The 20,242-nt window shown below is 38.1% G+C and overlaps 1 protein-coding gene across 2 annotated transcripts in view; it reads right to left on the bottom strand.

The window, feature by feature from the left end:
- dock4b (dedicator of cytokinesis 4b) overlaps window positions 1-20,242 on the bottom strand; it is an 80,901-nt gene that overhangs the window by 50,331 nt on the left and 10,328 nt on the right. For both annotated transcript variants that reach the window (XM_081363718.1, XM_081363719.1), the window contains exons 2-6: window positions 4,791-4,874; window positions 1,823-1,863; window positions 1,568-1,623; window positions 726-822; window positions 327-475 (exon numbers count right to left, since the gene is read on the bottom strand). In XM_081363718.1, coding sequence (XP_081219844.1) covers window positions 327-475; window positions 726-822; window positions 1,568-1,623; window positions 1,823-1,863; window positions 4,791-4,874 — 427 coding nt within the window. The remainder of the gene's footprint in view (window positions 1-326; window positions 476-725; window positions 823-1,567; window positions 1,624-1,822; window positions 1,864-4,790; window positions 4,875-20,242) is intronic.

Raw genomic sequence — 20,242 nt, 5'->3', positions numbered from 1 at the left:
AAACTACATCTTAAAATATAATACAGTAGAAAACTCTTATTTTAAATTGTAATAAAATGTCAAAATATTGCTGTAAAAAAAAATTTTTACAGCATGTTTACATTTTTTTATTGTATGCAGCCTTGGTGAGTATAAGAAACTTTAAACAAAATATTCAACACTTTTACAGACCCCAAACTTTTGAACAGTAGGGAAATTAATATTGATTTATAATTATTCATAAAAATATATGACTTTTTTTAAAAATTGTAGTAAATTAGAAATTTTGAGATTTTTGAGATTCAACCTGTGGCTTTATTACATCACACAGGTGATGCTGTACTCACTCATTGCCCCAGTCCAGACGTGCAGTGATGTGCTGTTTGACATCCCTCATGCGGTCGTGGGTCAGGTGACCCACCAAAACCTGCCGCCTGAGGTCCAAAATCTCATTCATCACGTGCCACAGTCTGTGAAACAGATCTCCTTCGTTTTTCTATTAGCGTAAACAAAAGGAAAGGAGAGAGCCACTGGAATGTTGAAGTTGCAGCTTTAATAATGGGCTATAATGCTGCAACACTGATATATATTGACCTGGTGTAGAAATAATTCAAATACAGTTTCCCCCGCATCAGCAGCTAAAATACATTTAATATATTCCGCCCATCAGCATCTGTGTACCCAGAGTTCACGTAGGCAGTGTGTGGCTGTGGGCGGACTGCTGTGTTTGCCCAAACAGTATTTACCACAAAAAGCTGCTTCCACATGGCGCCCCAGTCCCTCAGGGTGGACGTCATCTCCGTAATGACAGAGTCTTCGGTCGGCACCACCGTCTCAAACTGCCTGAGAGTCAAATGTGGGCGACACAGCACAACAGATATGAGATACACCTCATCTGGCTCTGCGCTCGTTATACTGTACGTTAATCAAAGGAAAAAGCAGATGTATAGTGGAGCGCTGGCGTCTTCCTTCTGTTCGCCGTCGCTGCATTCATTTAGCATTATGTTCAGGCAACCCAGTCTCAGATATCCGTACACCAATTTAAAAAAAAGTCATAAAATCTAGAAAACCAAACTTTGCTTATATTGCATGGATGCAGAATACAGAAGAAGGAAAAACAATAACATTGGCAGATATGTATGAATTACATGAGTTCTCATAGGTTTGATTGCCATTCACTCTGAATTTAACAAGCAAACATACAGGATTGCGCTCATTGCAGTAATAAAGCTAACATACTGTCAATCTAATATGTCACACTGAACGTTTTCTCATTGAAAAATACAAATCATGTCATGTGAAAACGGACGGTTTAGTGGTGCAACACAAACATCATTGGAATTACTTTTTCTGCAGACTGCAAACGGTTCAGGTGGACATGTGTGTAAATGTGCATCATGTTTGCACTTTATACAGAGATGCTGGATATCTGCGAGTACGCAAATGTTATTAATATCACTGAAACTCCAGTTTAAAGTTTCCATAGGGGGAGATTTACTACAGTAAATACAGAAACAGCAGATCAACCAAGCTGAATTATCTGCTATTTGGAGGGTCTGAATGTTTGCCATCCTTTCCTTCAACTCACCCCTTATTCTTGATGTGTGCATTCTTTAGATGGATGTAGTTGCTTGGGAAAATGCCCTAAAAAGAAAGAGATAAACAAATCAAAATATAGCGAATAAGTCTACTAATAATCAAGGGAACAAAAAGACAGAAATAAAGAGAGAGACTGGCTTTGATCCGTGCGTTTCGTCTGACAGTGTCGCTGTGATATTTCGGCAACTGAAAATAGCATCCGACACTGACAGACCTGATAAAAGACAAAGAGACAGTTGCTTACCTTGGCATTCGGGTTCTTGAGGATGAATCCTCTGTACCAACCTGAAACACAAAACATTTCTGTGACTTTCATCTTTAATATCGGCCTAATGTGTCTTGACTGAAGCCTTTTCAAAGGACGTTATCTAACAAAACACAGCAGGTAATGTTGGAAATGTTCTCTTAGAAAGAAAGGACAAATGTATGTGCAAATGCAGTGAAAACAACATTTAAAATTCTTATTTCCACTGAAAGTCAGATATAGATATTTAATATCAAACGTCCAATCATATTCTGTAGCACTGAATACCATTTGCCATACCAATACAAATTGTACCATTTGCTTTGCTGAAGATTTACCATGTACAATAGACACAACTCTAATGTATTATTATCACATACTGTAGGAACTTGGAGGCATATTTTATTTTATTTACTCCACTGAACTTAGTCTCATTTTAAGACCTGTAGATTGTTTGGTTTGTTCCAAAACAGCTTTTTAAAATTGTAACAATGTTGCAAAGAGATTTGTTAATACAAATCACGTGAAATTAAACTGTCCTCTCATTGGTCAGAGTGCACAGGACCGTTTTTTGTTTCCATTCAAAGTTGTCATCCGTCAGGATTAAATCAGAAGATTAAAGCCTATATTTTTTAGATGCTCCCTAAACACCGTTTTGTGTTTTGGACCGTTGTTATGAAAAATGTTAATCAGCCCAAATTTCAATTAGGCATTTAACTTTGTCTTTTAAATCTGGTTGCATCACACACAAAGGGAACAATTTTACAGCAAGTACTGACATACAAAGTACTGAAGTAATCAGTCATGACGTGCTCGCAGACAAATCAGGGCCAAATCGATAATATCAAACATGTTTGGCTCGCATAGATAATCTGGTCCGAACATCGTAACCACCCAAGGTACTGGACAATATTATTTGATTGACAGGTTGTTGGGAGGGAGTAAATCAGAGATAAATCGAGCTAAACTACTGTAGTCTGAGACTGGCTTCATAAAAAAGGTTCAATGCGGTTCTATATAGAACCCAGGGGTACTTGATTCAATTTTAAAGAATTCTTTAGGTGTTCAAAGAACCCTTCAGGCCCAAAGATTAATATAAGGAGAAATGTAAATGGTTGCATAATACGTTCATGTTTAGCGGGTTGTTCTGTGCTCAATTCATAAAATTTTATCTGAATTAAAAATGAATTAAAACAAAAAAATTAATCAGAATTAAAAGCATAAAATGATCCAATGATGGGAAGCCCTAAAAACAGTGTGTGACAGAACCTTTAAAGTCCCTGAACCAGAAGTTGTAACCGACTTTTCTCCAGTGTTCTGCCGTATTTCCAAGTGAAACAGAATATTGAATAGAGTGTGGGGTTTCAGTTTAGTGCACCTCCTCTCCATCCCTCGCACATAGAAAACTTGGCGGTTGGGGGGGGGGGGGGGTAAGGAAATTTAACCCAAGCCGTCAAACTGACTCATCAGAGAAGGAACACGATTCCAGAAGGGATGCAAATGGTCAGATTATGATTAAAGATTACCACGACAAACACATTTTTTTCTGTTTATTAATTTGCAGTAATGTGCACTAACAAAGTAAATAAGGTCCGTTTTGATTTCATGACGCCTTAAAGGTTACTTACTTTTAAGAGTGTATTGAGACTAAGCAATTATTTGACCAATAAGTTACTTTCAACATCAGCTTCACTTTGACTCACTGACGTCCTGTTCTACCACTGTCATCTAATCATCTCCAGCACTGATGAACCTTCTGCCCACTGCAAACCAGCACACAAACTAATGTGCTTCCTGGCAAAAAGCTGAGAAGCACAGTCTGAAGGTGTGAAAAAACAGGGGGCTTGCATCACCTCTGCACTTTCGGTAAAGAGTGTGATAGCTGCTAAATACAGAAACACGACCCCTCGTCTGATAATTAGCACCTATAATCAGTCAGGAACTAATGATTATGTAGTTTCATATCTACTGTTTAAGATTCTCCATCACAATGTTACTGGGTGTTTTCCAACCGAAACCGGCTTTCTTACTCAAAAAAACAGGAAACGAGTGCACCCAGAGAACAAAGGAGTGTGTCTTCAAAGGGTGGAAACAGGAAACGAAGGAGTCGAGTGTGGGTCACAAAAAAAGTCTGGTTTGAAATCATCCCGTTTCAGAGGTAGTACAGGTGTCTGTGTCAGCAGTTTATCAAATCAAGCCAACCCTGTTGAAAAGACCATCTTAGACAAGAATGACTTACCACGCTAGTTTATTTTGACTTCTCATAGCTGGTTTCTCACTAATTCTATTTTTTAACTTTGCATACACAAAACCTCTCATATAAATAGATTTCAATGTAGTTCATTGAAGGTCAGTGAACAGTATTTCCATAAATTGGTTTCATTGGAGTGTTATTTTAGGATACTACAGCATACTATTAGGATACAATTACTAATATTTTATTTCAGTTTAACCTTTAGTTCAGATTTACTCTATTTTAGATTAGTCAAAAATCTAAATAATTGTTAGTTTTAGCCCTACTTAGCTTATGAAGCCATTCAACCTTCATGGACTTCCTGGTAAAAATAGTTTGAAAAGGAAGTCCTGCTGGTTAAGATAATTAAGAAGCCTGGTGGGAACACACCATCATCCAAAACAGCATACTGGTGACCAACATTATCCTCAAGCAGTCCTGCAATGCAAAAACAGCCTATACCAGCTAAGCCTGTTTAAATCAGCTTCATGTTCCTGTTAAAACTATCACTGAATTACCAGAATAATGTTAGGTTTGGGCACTTTCATGTTGGGCAAGTTAGTTTACCTGTGACAATAACCACCTTGTGCGAGTAATAGAACAGCATGGTCCATCTTAACCATTTTGCAATTTAAGACGGTCCAAACTGGTGTAAACACTGGGGTTTATACTAATGCAATAAATGTAAAAGATGGTTTTGAGGACAGTGACTGGCATCAGCACTCATGTATTCACCTTCACATTTCTCCAGGATCTGCACCGTGTCACCGATCTCCAAAGGCAAGCCATGCTGCACCGTTCCTCGAAAACTGGCCAGCACTGCAACACAAAAAATTACAATCATATATAACGATAACTCATCAGTCTTTTCCACTGTCAGTATTGGGGGTAATGCATTACAAGTTACATTCATGTAATCAGATTACTTTTTTTGACAAGTAAAGCAACGCATTACTTTATATATTTACACATTACTAGATGAGTTACTTTTTTATGAACATTACTTGGGCTAGAAAAGTAACAAACATTACTTTTCAATAGTATTACTTTGCTTAAACATTTAAAACTACTGAATTAAAATGTCTTTAAACATGCACACTCATGCATACATCGGAACAGACAAAAATAACAAAACATTACTTTCAACTAACTTTTCAAGCAATGTATTGTAATTAGTTACTTTTTTAGGGAGAAACAGAATATTGCAATGCATTACTTTTACATTACTTTTTCATTTAGTTTAAAGGTGCAGTAAGCAATTTCTGAGAAACGCTGTGTAGAGTGGATAAGACCGAGCAGCACAACACACTTGTAGCCAATCAGCAGTAGGGGGAGTGTCCACTCATGATAGGGGAGGAGAGAGAGTGAGCCAATCAGCAGTAGGGGGAGTGTCCACTCATGATAGGGGAGGAGAGAGAGTGAGCCAATCAGCAGTAGGGGGAGTGTCCACTCATGATGGGGGAGGGGAGAGAGTGAGCCAATCAGCAGTAGGGGGAGTGTCCACTCATGATGGGGGAGGAGAAAGAGTGAGCCAATCAGCAGTAGGGGGAGTGTCCACTCATGATAGGGGAGGAGAGAGAGTAAGCCAATCAGCAGTAGGAGGAGTGTCCACTCATGATGGGGGAGGAGAAAGAGTGAGCCAATCAGCAGTAGGGGGAGTGTCCACTCATGATAGGGGAGGAGAGAGAATGAGCCAATCAGCAGTAGGGGGAGTGTCCACTCATGATGGGGGAGGGGAGAGAGTGAGCCAATCAGCAGTAGGGGGAGTGTCCACTCATGATGGGGGAGGAGAAAGAGTGAGCCAATCAGCAGTAGGGGGAGTGTGCACTCATGATAGGGGAGGAGAGAGAGTGAGCCCATCAGCAGTAGGAGGAGTGTCCACTTATGATGGGGGAGGAGAAAGAGTGAGCCAATCAGCAGTAGGGGGAGTGTCCACTCATGATAGGGGAGGAGAGAGAATGAGCCAATCAGCAGTAGGGGGAGTGTCCACTCATGATGGGGGAGGAGAGAGAGTGAGCCAATCAGCAGTAGGGGGAGTGTTTACTCATGATGGGGGAGGGGAGAGAGTGAGCCAATCAGCAGTAGGGGGAGTGTCCACTCATGATAGGGGAGGAGAGAGAGTGAGCCAATCAGCAGTAGGGGGAGTGTCCACTCATGATAGGAGAGAGAGTGAGCCAATCAGCAGTAGGGGGAGTGTCCACTCATGATAGGGGAGAAGAGAGAGTGGGCCAATCAGCAGTAGGGGGAGTGTCCACTCATGATGGGGGAGGAGAAAGAGTGAGCCAATCAGCAGTAGGGGGAGTGTCCACTCATGATGGGGGAGGAGAAAGAGTGAGCCAATCAGTAGTAGGGGGAGTGTCCACTCATGATGGGGGAGGAGAAAGAGTGATCAAGAGGGAGATTTGAAGAAAGACTGTAGAAAGAGAGATGACTGAGAGACTTTACAAAAGAGAAAAATCAGAGGAATATCAGGCAATATCTTTATGACTCATGTATATATTAGAAAAGGATGCAGAGGTTGTATTGTTTCTGCTCCATACGTGAGCAACATTGGTTTTTCTATGTTTCACACAACCAGAATCGCTGCAGGCGATTAACAACCAACTCTTGCTTGTACTCTTGTGTACTGTATGTTCATTTCATTTTCTTCTTTGTTGTTTGTCCTTCCTCTTTGCTTTATTTTTCATAAAGTATTATTTTGCTTCGCTTCAGGTATGATAAAGAGACATCCAATGCATTGCGTTTTCGTGCATTTTGGATGGCGGGGCAATGAAGGGAGGGGTGTGTTTGTTTGGGTTGATTTCAAATATGTGTTTATTAAAACTGCAATAAAAATATAAAAAAAAACTATATAGATATATATTTTTTAAAAACTAATAAAAAGGACAAAAAAGTATCTCAATTACACTTAAATAAAACTGGTGACATGACATTTCAAACCATGTCATAACATTTATACGATGAATTTAATAAAAAAAACTGCTCCATTCTGTTCCGTTCATACACATTTGATCAGCTATGAACCAAAGCTGAAGTTCAGCTAGACATTTGATTTATAGAATGTAAACGTCACAGATTGACCTTTTTGGCTGAATTCAAAGAGCGCTCAAACCCAAAAGCTGTCTTTTTTGCAGTGTTGTGGGGTTTGAAGTAATTTCAGATGCTCAAAGCCTAGCGTGACCTCAGCTTAAGCTCATAAGGGCAGGGTTGCCAGATTTGCTCTGAAGTTCAGCACCGTGGGAAGGTTTAATAAAAGTGACGTGTCTCTCTTAAGCGCTCAACAGAGAGACTCACCTGAGGAGACTCGCTTTGATGAGCATGTACGCTAAGAGCCTTTGAAGTAGTCAAGGCTCCCTGAGCCAATAAAAGTAAAGAAATAGAGCAGAAATTAAGAATATGGAGACTAAACGATGGTGAAAGACATACAAGAAGAAAAGAAGAAGTGACAGACTGGAAAATGATGAAAAAGAAACTGCAGAGAGAAAATAATATATATCTTGTAAGCAGCCACCATGACAGCTCTCAAATCTATTATAATGATGTCATTATTGCCCACTCCACTCACAGGGGATTATGGGATATGTGTGTTAAATCAGGTTATCTCACCTGCCTGAGATGAATCAGAGATGATTTGTGGAGTGGATTTCATAGTTTTATGGGACATAGGCCAATCTGGGATACTAACAAAGGGCTTCTGACCCAATTGAGAACCTCTGTGTGTGGGTTGTAAGACTTTAAAAAGATTAGTCATCCTAAGATGCACAGAGCAACCAGAAACACTCACAAATTCCCAATCAAATCATTATTGGCAGTCAGTTCTTTTTAGAGAATCAAAGTCAAATCAGTGTAGTCCAACTGATTCCAATAAGAATAACTCCTATGAGTTGATTCTTTTTGGTGAATCAAAAACATTCAGTTTGACCAGTGTATTCCAGCGATTCCCAAAAGAATGACTCTGATGTGTCGATTCTAGTGATTAAAAAACACAGCAATCGGTGCAGTCCCAAAAGAACTTGTTAGCGTATCTAAAACATTCAACATAATCATGTAAACTAATTGCCAAATGACTCTTATAGGTTGGTTGACTTAGTCAATCAAAAGCATAGAGTGCGACCAGTGTGTAACTGATTCCCATGTGTGTGTATGTGTGTGAATCAAAAAAAAGGAACGAAGGGGCCATAATTCCTTACAATTCCCATCCTTACACATAACATCCACCCATAATACCCTAGCAACCGCATCACAACATCTTGGCAACCACTGAAAAATGTTTTTTTGCACAGACAAGCAGCACTCATATTTTCTTCTAAAAATGTCCAATTGCATTTCACATTTTTGTAAATATGGTAAACTGAACCACTAAAATTGTAAAACATGGATCTAACTGAATATTTTTACTCAGAAATAACAAACTAGAACCGTCCTTGAGTTCAGTGCATCTCCTTGAAACACTCACCCAATCACAATCCAAATGTCCAAAATTTCAGCTCATCCAAAAAGCTTCACAACCCAAGTTGTCCCTGAGTTTTGAAGGCAGCTGTATATCCTATCTGTGTGATTTGACTTTAAAATTTGGAAGGCAAAATAACAAAGTAGGTCCGTTGAATTAATTATACAGGTTTTCGGCAGCAGCACATTAAATTATTCATCTTGGATGCGGAGTCCTTGACAGAGCTCAAATCCTTCCCCGGTAACCGTACGGCAGCTGTTAACTGAGCTGGAGCATCGCCAAAGAAGCTCAAACCTGTTCAGTGACCGAAAAATACTTTCGGTGCTTTTTAATTACCTGAAGAAAAAAAAAAAAAAAAAGAATGTGAGGAAGAGAGACACCCTTACCTCTCCAAAAAGGTAAACTACCAATTTTAAAAACTTAATGGCAAACATGCTTTCAAAAGTTCAAAGTATTTAGACACACTTAATGTCACTGACTCACTGCATAAAATGCAGATCATTTTCATTGGATGTATGAAAGCTTGTTGGTCCAAAACTAATAATTGTCACAGCCATAAATAAGAAAGCAAATTATTGCAGTTCTACTTATGGATATTTAGTTTCTTTGCAACCAAGTGCCTCAAATAAAATAGTATCTTTTTAAAGATGTGATGCCAAACTCTGGCAAATCCAGTGATTATTTCAACCTTAAATAACTCTTTACTTTAACCCAGTATGTTGATGACACAATGTATTAATTAAAAACATGAATAATATTTCACAACATTTATAAGTAAATCCATATTTATAGTAGAGTGGCAGATTTCCAGACACAGATTAACCCTGGAACTAAATTACAATCTCATCAGTAATTCTGCACTGAAAATCCTTTTTAGCACGATCCCTAATCTGTGTTTGGGACACTAGCCCATAGTGTCTTAAAAAAAAAGTTAATATATTTTATTTATAATACTTCATTTTACAGTTCACATTTTGTGTTGCACTGCATTCTGGGATTGTCTGATAAATAAAATGCTTAGATTTTGTCCTAAAATATATTTTGTTAGGTTGCATAATTTTGCACACTGTTGAAGGAGCCTTTGCGTGCATGTATGATGCCTAAACATTAGGACTGGGTTGAAAATATTGATTTTAATCAGATTCTCTTGTTGATGAACTGATATCTATTATTAAATCCCAAGAATCGTTCTTTTAGTCTAAGCACATGATCTAACTCTTGATTTCACATAATTTGTACCACCTCTCGCAATAAATCGCAATTAGCTTTGGGCTTTGATCTTCTTGATATGAAACAAAGTTTTGGCTTTCAAATTCTGTCAATTTATTATGAAATTCAAAAAATAAAAAAAATGAAATTCTAAATACCGGTCTGGTGCTCTTTAATGTAGTGTGACAGATTGCTGTAGCCACTTTATGAGCCAATCATCTCTTTCTCTTTACTACTAGTTATAGCACAAAATAAACATAAAATGAACATCAGAAGGTATGTTGAAAGATACAGTACAACTTACAGAAAGTATCATGTGACATGTAATGGCTCAATCAACGGAAAGATGTTAATAATACAGCTTGTGAACAATAGGCCACGTAACGTTATGTTTACCTCAAGAAACCTATTCAATGTCTATAGGTTGATGGTCAGCTAGAAAAATTAACAATCGACATGTACTGTACATGATATATCCAAATTAATACATTTTGAATTGATCTGAATCAAAATCAGAATTGAATCGTGAAATGTGTGTCGGTGCCTAGCCCTAATAAAAATCTTTTATAAGTTGGCAGCAAAGTCAAAGCAACTTTGATTTTAACTGATGGCATGTGCATTGTGGGAATGTGGCAGAGAAACAAACACACAGTCCAATCCTCAGCAGGGTGCCATGCTCTCGCATCCTATAATCCCGCTGGGCTGACACAGTTCTACGACAGCAAGCCTCATCCCTTTGGCTCAGACATCGAAATAGAGAACTCAACACAAGACACTGTTTGTGCGGATTAACTGCAGATCTGGTTTAGGTCTGCTACTTGGTTGCAGGTCTGCGGAGGGTGTGATGCTACAGTTGGGTAGTCTAAGCTCTTTACAGCACGACACAGAGCTCAGGATGATGGGTTTACCCTCGCCGCTCAAGTTCTGGCCAAGTGACATGTGTATCTGCCTCAGTGCTTCCAGGAAACAGAAACAGAGCTCAGAAGATTTACTGTGTGGAGTGTGGAAGAATCCGATGGTTTGGAGCCAGAACAGAACCAATTATAAAAGAGAACATGACTGAAACCTTTTTTAAAACAACTAAACATCACATGCTAATCAAAAGCAGGCAATTTTGTAATAGCATTACATATACAATAACAGTTTCAAAAAGTAGCCTAAACGTATTTTAAATGCTCAAAGTAGTCATTTTCAGCGGCAATGCCAATGCCCTAGACAGTATGGTGGCCAATATACTGCCGATATATTGAAAATATCAAATAATATATCAAATGTTGGCGCCAATGGCCTCGTGGGCAGTGCACCGGCATATAGCGCCGTTGCGTTTCAGGCGACCCGAGTTCGACCCCTCTCTCTCCCACCTCTCATAATGAAGGCAAAAATCTATTAAAAATTTATCTTTAAATAATATATCAAATAATAATAATAATGACAATAATTTGTATAAACCAAACTATACAAATATAATTAATTTAATTGTCTTTCATTGTAAACTACATAATTAAACTGAATACAAAATAAACAAATACATATTGTACGTATCAAATATTTTTTCTGCCAGAATGAAAATAAAAAACAGCTTGAAGTCAAAATCAATATACTCAAAATATACTCAATATAGTAAATATACTCAAATATATTAACATACATTAGCAATTATGAAATCAATTATAGAATATATTACTATTAGGATACTATATATAATAATAGCAACATAAAATATTTTAGAATATTTTATCATTTGTTTCTTTAATTATATATTCTATATAATTGTATCCAAAATATACAAATACATAGATTGACATTTAGCCCCTCCTATAAGAACACATTCAAACAGCAAAAATAGATATCATAATATCGGCCATTAGCCATTGTGCACCCAAAAAAAAGGATGCTATTCCAACAGTATCAACATGCAGTTCACTAAAAATTGGTTCAAAAGGATCCCCTAATGTGCATTTAACCTCACTTAAAGCAACCTTGCCCCATGCTGATTTGTGATCCACCCATGAACCTGACAGCTAATCAACCTCTAGATTCATTAATTATTCATCACCACATTAATATGCAAATGTACACTGGGTTCTGTGTTGTCCATGACTGTGTTGCCAAATGAGACTGAATTATTAACACAATATTTAGGTCTAAACATTGAGCATCCTGCAGCGTAGAGCGAATAAATTATGCAGAAACTGGGAATATTTTGTTTGTTGGGGATCAAGAAGTTGCAAAACAATTAGGCAAGAGATTGTACTAAAGCATTTATTACAAGTAAAACCGTTTTCATCCTGTGCAAAACAGGATTTAGGGCATGTAATCGCCTGTGATACTAACAAGCAATTAAATTCGATACACTCCAAGACTTGAGAGACCAAGGATGTGCAATTACAATCCAGAAAATTGAACACAACGCAAAATGCCTTTCAACCACAGTAAATGACTTATGATACGGATGTAAATAGCTCTTCCACATGCAAAATCAAAAACCTTTTCCCTTTCTTAGCAATGCAGAGAATCTCACCACAGCTATCTCAACGCTGTTAGCCTCAACCGCACTGTAATACACACTGAATGATGTAAGAATCTGAATCTATCGCCAGTCTGTCAGACCAGCAATTCATCTGTGCTTCATAACAGGAGCTCGGGGTTCTTTGGCACGGCTCTTGGTACGCTTGTGCCAAAGGAGCGGCCACTGTGGAAATCATTCATTACCGCAGCTGCTGAAGAGGAAGACGCTGTTGATGGTAATGTGAATGCAAGTGATGGATTCATGTGCTGACAGAGAGCAAGTCTGTTAATTAATGAGCTCATTTAGACATTCCTCAGCCTGGACAGTGACACCAGAACACACTTAACCCTTCAGTCTGAAGGCGCAAGGGTAATTGAAAACTACAAGAGGTGGAAATTAAAATGTCAATATCTGAAACAGAGTTACAAGAAGGTTAGCAGATGGGGTAGAGTAGTTTGAATAAGGGAAAGGTAAGGTGGATGGATGGATGGATGGATGGATGGATGGATGGATGGATGGATGGATGGATGGATATTATAAAATAAAAAAGTAATAAAAATAAATAAAATATGGATGGATGGAAATTATAAAAAATAAAATAAAAATGTAATAAAAATAAATTAAATAAAAATGAAAATAAAAATTAAATAAAATGTAATATAAAATAAAGATGATGAAATGATGTATAATGATGTAATAATGAAATAAAGAGTAAATAAAGAGTAAAATAAAACAAATAAGTACAAAAATATATAAAAATAAAATATAGATTAAATAAAATGTAATAAAATAAAGGGTCAAATAAAATAAATCTAAAATATATAATTAAAATAAAATAAAAAATAAAATAAATGTAATTAAAACATTTAATTTAATTTAATTTAATTTAATATAATTAAAAAAATCTTGAGCTTTACAACACTAATAATCAGCAGAGCTTGTCTGCCTGTCAGTAGCTCATGAACTGCTTCACAGCATCAAGACAACAGATGCAGACAGAGCCACACACACACACACACACACACACACATTTTTGGTATTCGCAATAATCCGAGTCACAGCCCTCCTGAGACTCCACACTCCTCAGCCCTCCTCCAGACATTAGGTTTTTGGGCACCTTTGTAAGCCGTGCCTTCACTCAAAAGACACCACACGCTCCCTTAGCATTGTGCTTGTGTCATTGACGGGCCTTAAAGAATAGATTTGCTCTGGTGGTTTATCAGAAATAAATGAAGCCATTTGGTGTGGGCCATTGGCTGAGAATTGCCTGTTATCCGTGTTTCAGATATCTAAAGGTCAGAGAAATATCATTTGGTGTCTCACAAAGAGAATTATCATAGAGTCTCCTCTTTCTTCAAACACAGACGGATGAGGAGAAAAAGTCAAGCGTGAGATGAGCAGTGTGTTCACCTCTCCAAGCAGAGATACCACCGAGTGCATCATGTTATTTTTCTGCCCTGAATGAAAGTGAAATACTTATTGAGAAGGAAAAAAATGGCAGTCAATCATACAGTATCAATATAAATAAAAAATATATAATAATCAATTTAATTAAAACACTGAAGCTTTAAATTCCCTTTCAGCTTTTCACATTTTTCATTCTTGATTCAGGAGAGACGCCCACCTTGAAGAAGCTGTAAAACGTGTGTTTTTCAGTCTAATAGCGCTATAAGTGAAGGAGACGAAGCGAGTAGTGTCTCCGCAGGCCTGAGTAAATCATATATGACTGATTAAATGCGAATATAGGTCAGACTTGTTAAGCTGCCCACTTCTCCTCATTCTGTGCCATAATCGGCTCTCTGATTCTTTCGTCCCGTGTGCGTGTTTGTGTGTGTGCGTGTGCGTGTGTGTGTGCGTGTGTGTGTGTGTGTGTGTGTGTGTGTGTGTGTGTGTGTGTGTGTGTGTGTGTGTGTGTGTGTGTGTGTGTGTGTTTGTGGAGGGATTGCGATGCGATCCGCTGCCGTAATGTTAGATAAAAGCTTTTAAATACTTAGAGCTGGAAAAGCACTGCTGGATACTTCATCCTGATTTCACAGTGGAGTTTCTTTGATTCATATCTAAACTCACTATGGCCAATGTAGAATCCTCTGTCATTGTTATGTGTGCTTTTCTCGTGATGTTTAGTCACTGTGCTCTGACAAAGAGCTCAAATAACCAATCCCTCCTCACGCTGTTTTTCTTCGTATAGTTCCTTCAATTGAGGAGCAAATGGTTTCGGTTCTCTATTCTTCTATTTTCCTCAACACCCTCCTGATACTTGTCCTCCTTCTTATAAGAGATCTAGCCATACGAAACCAATACAGATTAAACCAATTTTGGAGCCATATCACCATCTCTCCAGCAGCAGAAATAGAGGACCAGACAAGCAACATGCTTAACACAACAGCTGGAGAAACATACACACTGTATCTTCATCTTCACAGTTAAGGGATTGTGAGAGATGCTAAATTAAGTACAGTCAAACATAAGCATGTCCATTTCCGAAACATATATTTCCTGAACAGTCAATAACAAATAATCAATACTTCCTTTCATCAATAGTCTGATTAATTAAAGGGCCATACTGCATGCAGTAAACAGATTATTAAAAAAATAATTATAGAAAAGTATTATTATTATTGTTGGTACTTTTATATACTTTTTCAGTACTTTTTTCTATAGCAGATTTCAAAAGGTATATTTATCAATAAAAAATAATATAAATAATTGTATATAGTATAATATAAAAAAAAAAAAGCATTTTTTTTCAAGACCGCCAAAATAATGTAAGTTCAACTTCTAACTGTGGCAGCCCATACATGCTCAAGAAGCAGAAATCTAACTCAGGGTTTCAGCGTCACACACTTTCATCCCGTTGAAAGCCTCGCCACTGGACCAGGACACTGCAGAGGCCACAAACTCCATTGCATACAGTCAGTAGTACTGACAGTCACATGACTTTTCTAGTGTTTACAGGCTTTCCGCACCAGACAACAGGCTTGTTTACCAAGGGAAGGCTAAAAAGTAAAGGTCTAAGGCTTTCATGTGGCCTTCGGTATTGGTCAAACCAGTCTTTCTGCCATAATAAATGTTTTACTATGACCAGAAACATTTCCACCACTGTGGTGACCTTGTTTAACACGCGTTCATCTATGAACCAGAGCGACAGCCACACCCAAACGGAGATGTGAAAGAGAATACAGACCGCATCAGTCGTCTCTCATTAAACCCCCCTCCCCACACTGCCTTGAGCTGTTAACACAAACACTAACCAGAGGAAGGAATCCATTTATAATCATTGTCATTCACAGTCATTATCAACACCATTTTTATCATCACATCTGCTCAGCTCTATTATTACAAACATCAGTGACTTGTTTCAACCCAGAGGGCTGAAGAACAAATGAATGCCCATCAGGAGAAATGACATACACATTTTAAGGTTAAAATATTAAGCAAAATGAATTAGCTAGGTGACAAAACAAGAGCTGTATGATGATATTGCAAAAAAATCATATACAGAAAGAACCTGGATTGTATTTACACCATTCAATGTGGTCAGAATCTGTCCCTAAACCAGCTTTGAAGGTGGTGTCAGTCATCTGATAAAATATATTTAAAAAATAATAATAATAATTATATATATATATATATATATATATATATATATATATATATATATATATATATATATATATATATAAGAGCTCATTTATATATATATATATATATATATATAAATGAAATGTAAAAAAAATGAAATATCAAATATATAATAAAATAAAATATATATTAAAAAAGATTAAAAAATAAAACAAAAACAAAATAAAATATAATAGAATCTGAGAATTTGATTTGTATCAAGTGTCTAAAGATGTCTGTGGCAGCCCATAAAGAATTAGGAAGCAGAAATCTAATATAAGGGTTTTAGTAACACACCCTTCAGTTGGGACCCTCGCCTCAGGACCGGGACACCTCAGAGGCCACAAGCTCCCTTTCATATGGTCAATATTGATGGTCACATGACTTTTCTCGTGCTAACTGCCTTTCTTTCTAGCTTTTTTTCCTAAGGGAAGTCTAAAAGTAATGCATCTTTTGTGTACTTCTATCTGCATTTTAATGTGCTATGAAATAATGATCTGATCAACAAAATATATAAACAGAAAGTGTAGGGTGATTGGCACAAAAAATGAAAGAAAAGCGATCAATCTCAATCTAATTATGATACTGTGATGTAACGTACTGTATGACCCTCAAAATCAGAATTGATTGAGCCAATCAAACTGCTCACACAAATGATTGACAAGCTATATATCCAATCAGCTGTAGAGTGATGTCACTGAAAGGAAAACAGAAAGAGAAAAAAACCCTCTGATGAATGATGCAGATTCACTTCACAAACACACACCTGAATCCAGACAAACACACACCACTCGCTTCATAAAGCAGCGCAAAACCAAAGGCAAAAGACCGAGTAGAGTGAGACAGCACTGAACAGCATGTCTCTCTCTCTCTAAGCCCCAGATGGTGGACCACAGCACTGAGACTTCACAGCGGAGGCCTTAAGACCCGCTGGAGCGTGAATCATCAGCGCAATAAGCCTCCAAAATGAACAAATCTGTGATTATTTAAAAAAAAAACACACACAATGGTCCATGCTGTTGGACAACAAAACAAGAGACTCTTTAACAAGCCAACATGGTGCCCCAGTGAGCTCAAATCAAATTCACTAGCACTAGTCGGACTCGAGGCTGCTGGTGTGGAACACGGCTGTAACAGGTGAACTCATCAGTCATGTGAAGCGCTCGGCCGTCCATATGTCCAGCAACAGACCGCACAGCCAGTGTGGTGTTGTGAGGCTGGCGGGCGGCATGTGTTTGGACTGCAACACTGCCAATTACTCTAAGGACAGCTGCCCCAGTTACGGGTCAGAGCAAACTATACACTTTCAACGTCAACATGACTGAAAAACAAAGAGCGACATACTTGCATGCAGATAGACAACAAGTTAAGTAATATATGAAGACTTCAGATGCAAAAGCCTCTAAGTGCCATCTAAAATTTTCTTCTAAAATGAGCATTTTTATCAAGCTTGTATATTTAGGTTCAGTAATTTCGCTTTAATTACAATTAATAGGTCATTTTCATTGCCATTAAAATGAAATAACTGAACATAAACATACAAGCTTGATAAAAAGAAAATATCAGATGGCATTTAGAGGCTTTTGCATCTGAAGTCTTCATATCTAGATTTGTATATTCACTAAAGAAAATAAGTTGTGAAGTAACTCCTAAAGAAGTCAAATACTACTACTTAAGTTAAAACCCCCAATGCAGAAGGATCTAGAATTGTAATTCAATTTCTATTGTGACAAGGATAACGGCAGTCAGTGACACACAAACTCCTGGAAAGGAGGAAGAATGAGTGTTTTGTGGTTGGCTGGCAGCTGTAATTTGTGTTATCTGTATATTTTAACTCCAGGCCTTTCCAGAGTGATGATCAGACAGCCGCGTGCTGCTGTTTACCCATCCATGAGCAACAGCGAGAGAGAAAAAACATGAAGCATCATCAGTCACGCATCAGCTAGTCTTATTATCACAATGTGATCCGCCCGCTACATTCAGCATTTGTTTGTTTAGCATTACACGCTCGTTCTGTCAGGAAGAAGTGCAAGTGTCCGGAGCACAGGCAAAAACAGCCGGCTCAAAATGTTTCTGCAGATCGATACGGATCAGAGGACTCCGCTCTGTCTAAACAAGGCACACAAATACAAACAGAGAGACGTACCGGCGTGCAAATAAATAAAAAAACAATATACTTACATTTACTGAACACAACAGATGGTAAAGAATGACATTAATGTCATATCATTAGCACAAATGGTGTAGAAATGGACCGATAATGTGTTTTACATAGCATGTGCCCCAAGCTGAATTACGAATTCGGAAAGGCAAGAAAACCCTACGGAGCCCATAAAGGGACATGGTTAGGCTTTCTGTGGTGGTCGTTTAAAGTATAGTACATCAGATTTCACTTATCATGTGAAGAGAGAGTAGGGAGAGATGACTGACAGGAGGATGGCAGAGGATTTTGGTCATTGACAAATATCTTATCTTGTAAAATGTGTGGTCTATTCGCATCAGCATCTGCCTATGCGGATGTCACAGTTCAAATTGTTCCTGGTTCGGTTTGTATCATGGTTTAAGGGTCACAGTTTGGTATGTGCTATGTTCAGGAGAACCATTTATTATTCGCATGCTGTTAGAGACACGGCTTTCTGTGTGTATGCTTCCAATGTGTGCGCCCGTGCGATTTCTCTTTCGCATCTTCTTGTGCCTGAATGTTTAAATTGGCAAGACTTAACAAAAACACAAACGTGCAAATTAAAAACTTTTGTGATGATGCAGAACGGCCCCGATCGAGACAGTGACAGTCCCGTCAACGGTCCCCGGGCCATTGGGCAGTGCCTGTCCGAATTAACATTGAGTGCCTGTTTAAACACAGAATGCAGTGTGTGATGTTTCGGTCTCACCTGCGCTCGCACACTGTCTCTTCACCCGGGTGATGACGGCGTAAATGACGGGTCATGTTATAGGATACGGCACTCGCATCGAACAAAGTATTCAAAACGTTTTTGACAAACACTGTTGTAACGTATCGGGAAGCCAGAATGTTCCCAGACAGGATATTTATATGACGCAAGCAAGCAGTGTCTCTATCAGAATACATCAGCGAAACTCGGTCTGCCTGTTTAGGCGTTGTTGTTGTTTTTCAACAAACCATAGATGAATCAGCAGATGTGAGATTAACAGTGATGCAAGTGCATGCCATACAGTGGGGGAACCGTTACACTCCTTCTATACACAGTGCGCGTGATTTCGAATTCGAAACCACGCATATTGATATGCCGCAAATTATATACAATATAATTACCTGTATAATTACCTTAACTGTATAATTGCAAGAGAATGCAAAAGCATTTAAAAAAAATTTCCTCCCATCTCTTCGCCATGTCCCTTTAGGGACTCCTTAGAACCCGTTATCTCCTTTCCGAAATCAGAATTCGGCTTCGGACACATCCATGTCTAAATGACACAACTTAGTCTGAAAAGCACCAAATAAAATTATTCACAGATTAAAAATACTTTTACTGTTTGGATTATTAACTACTTTTTAAATGGTTACCATAACAATTAGACAACCCAAAATTGTTGTTGTTGTTTTGTTGACATTTTTTATTTTATAAAAAATAGCTTGTTATTATTATTATACAAAAATAAAAACATGTATTATGCATATTTATCAAGGCAAAAAAAGGAGTAAAAATAGTGTGAAATAAACATGTAAAACCACCACTATCACTCTTGATAGGCAGCTGCTTTTGGTATATCTGGGCTAAATATGTAACACTGGGTTTAAGTTTCCTACAAATTCCGAGAGGAACACCACAGTCATCCACCATGGCATTCCGAGGCGGATTTGCGTCCAAAACATCTTATTCTTTTCCAAGTTTAGCTGTAAAGAGGAGCGGTGCTAAAAGCACGTCTAATGGACTTCACACGCGCTCATTTTTTTTCCTTTTGTGGAGAAATTGTCATCCCACATCGAGTCCTAAGCCACTGGCACGCCAGGAGCGGCCGGGACATCTGCTTTAGCTTAAGAGAATCAATAACTGACCCCTTCCAGACTCCTATACTGCATAATTTTCATGCGCTCTCTGGGGTGCAGGAATAACATAACGGGCAAATACAGACATTTCCTGCCTGGTCACTCCAAACAAATCTATCTGATTCGGGATTATGCATACATGAAACCCACAGTGTTCGTTTATCAAACCTTTCCCGAAAGTGGCAGGAAACAATGAGTCTAAGGTGTAAGCAGATGAAAACAAGCTACTGAAATCTGCGCATGTTAAAGCTGACCTCTGAATGATGCACGTGGTTTCAAATTCCACTCAAGCTGAGAGGTTTGAATGCCTGGTTGTTTTGCCAAGCGCCATATGCCGTTTATGGATCATGTAGGATTACTGCACAAGGTTG

The sequence above is a fragment of the Scardinius erythrophthalmus genome (genome assembly GCF_964197995.2).
Source record: "Scardinius erythrophthalmus genome assembly, chromosome: 4".
In the NCBI taxonomy this organism is placed as follows: Eukaryota; Metazoa; Chordata; class Actinopteri; order Cypriniformes; family Leuciscidae; genus Scardinius; species Scardinius erythrophthalmus.
Note: the sequence above shows the minus strand (reverse complement) of the source record. Positions and strands in the feature narration are given on the sequence as shown.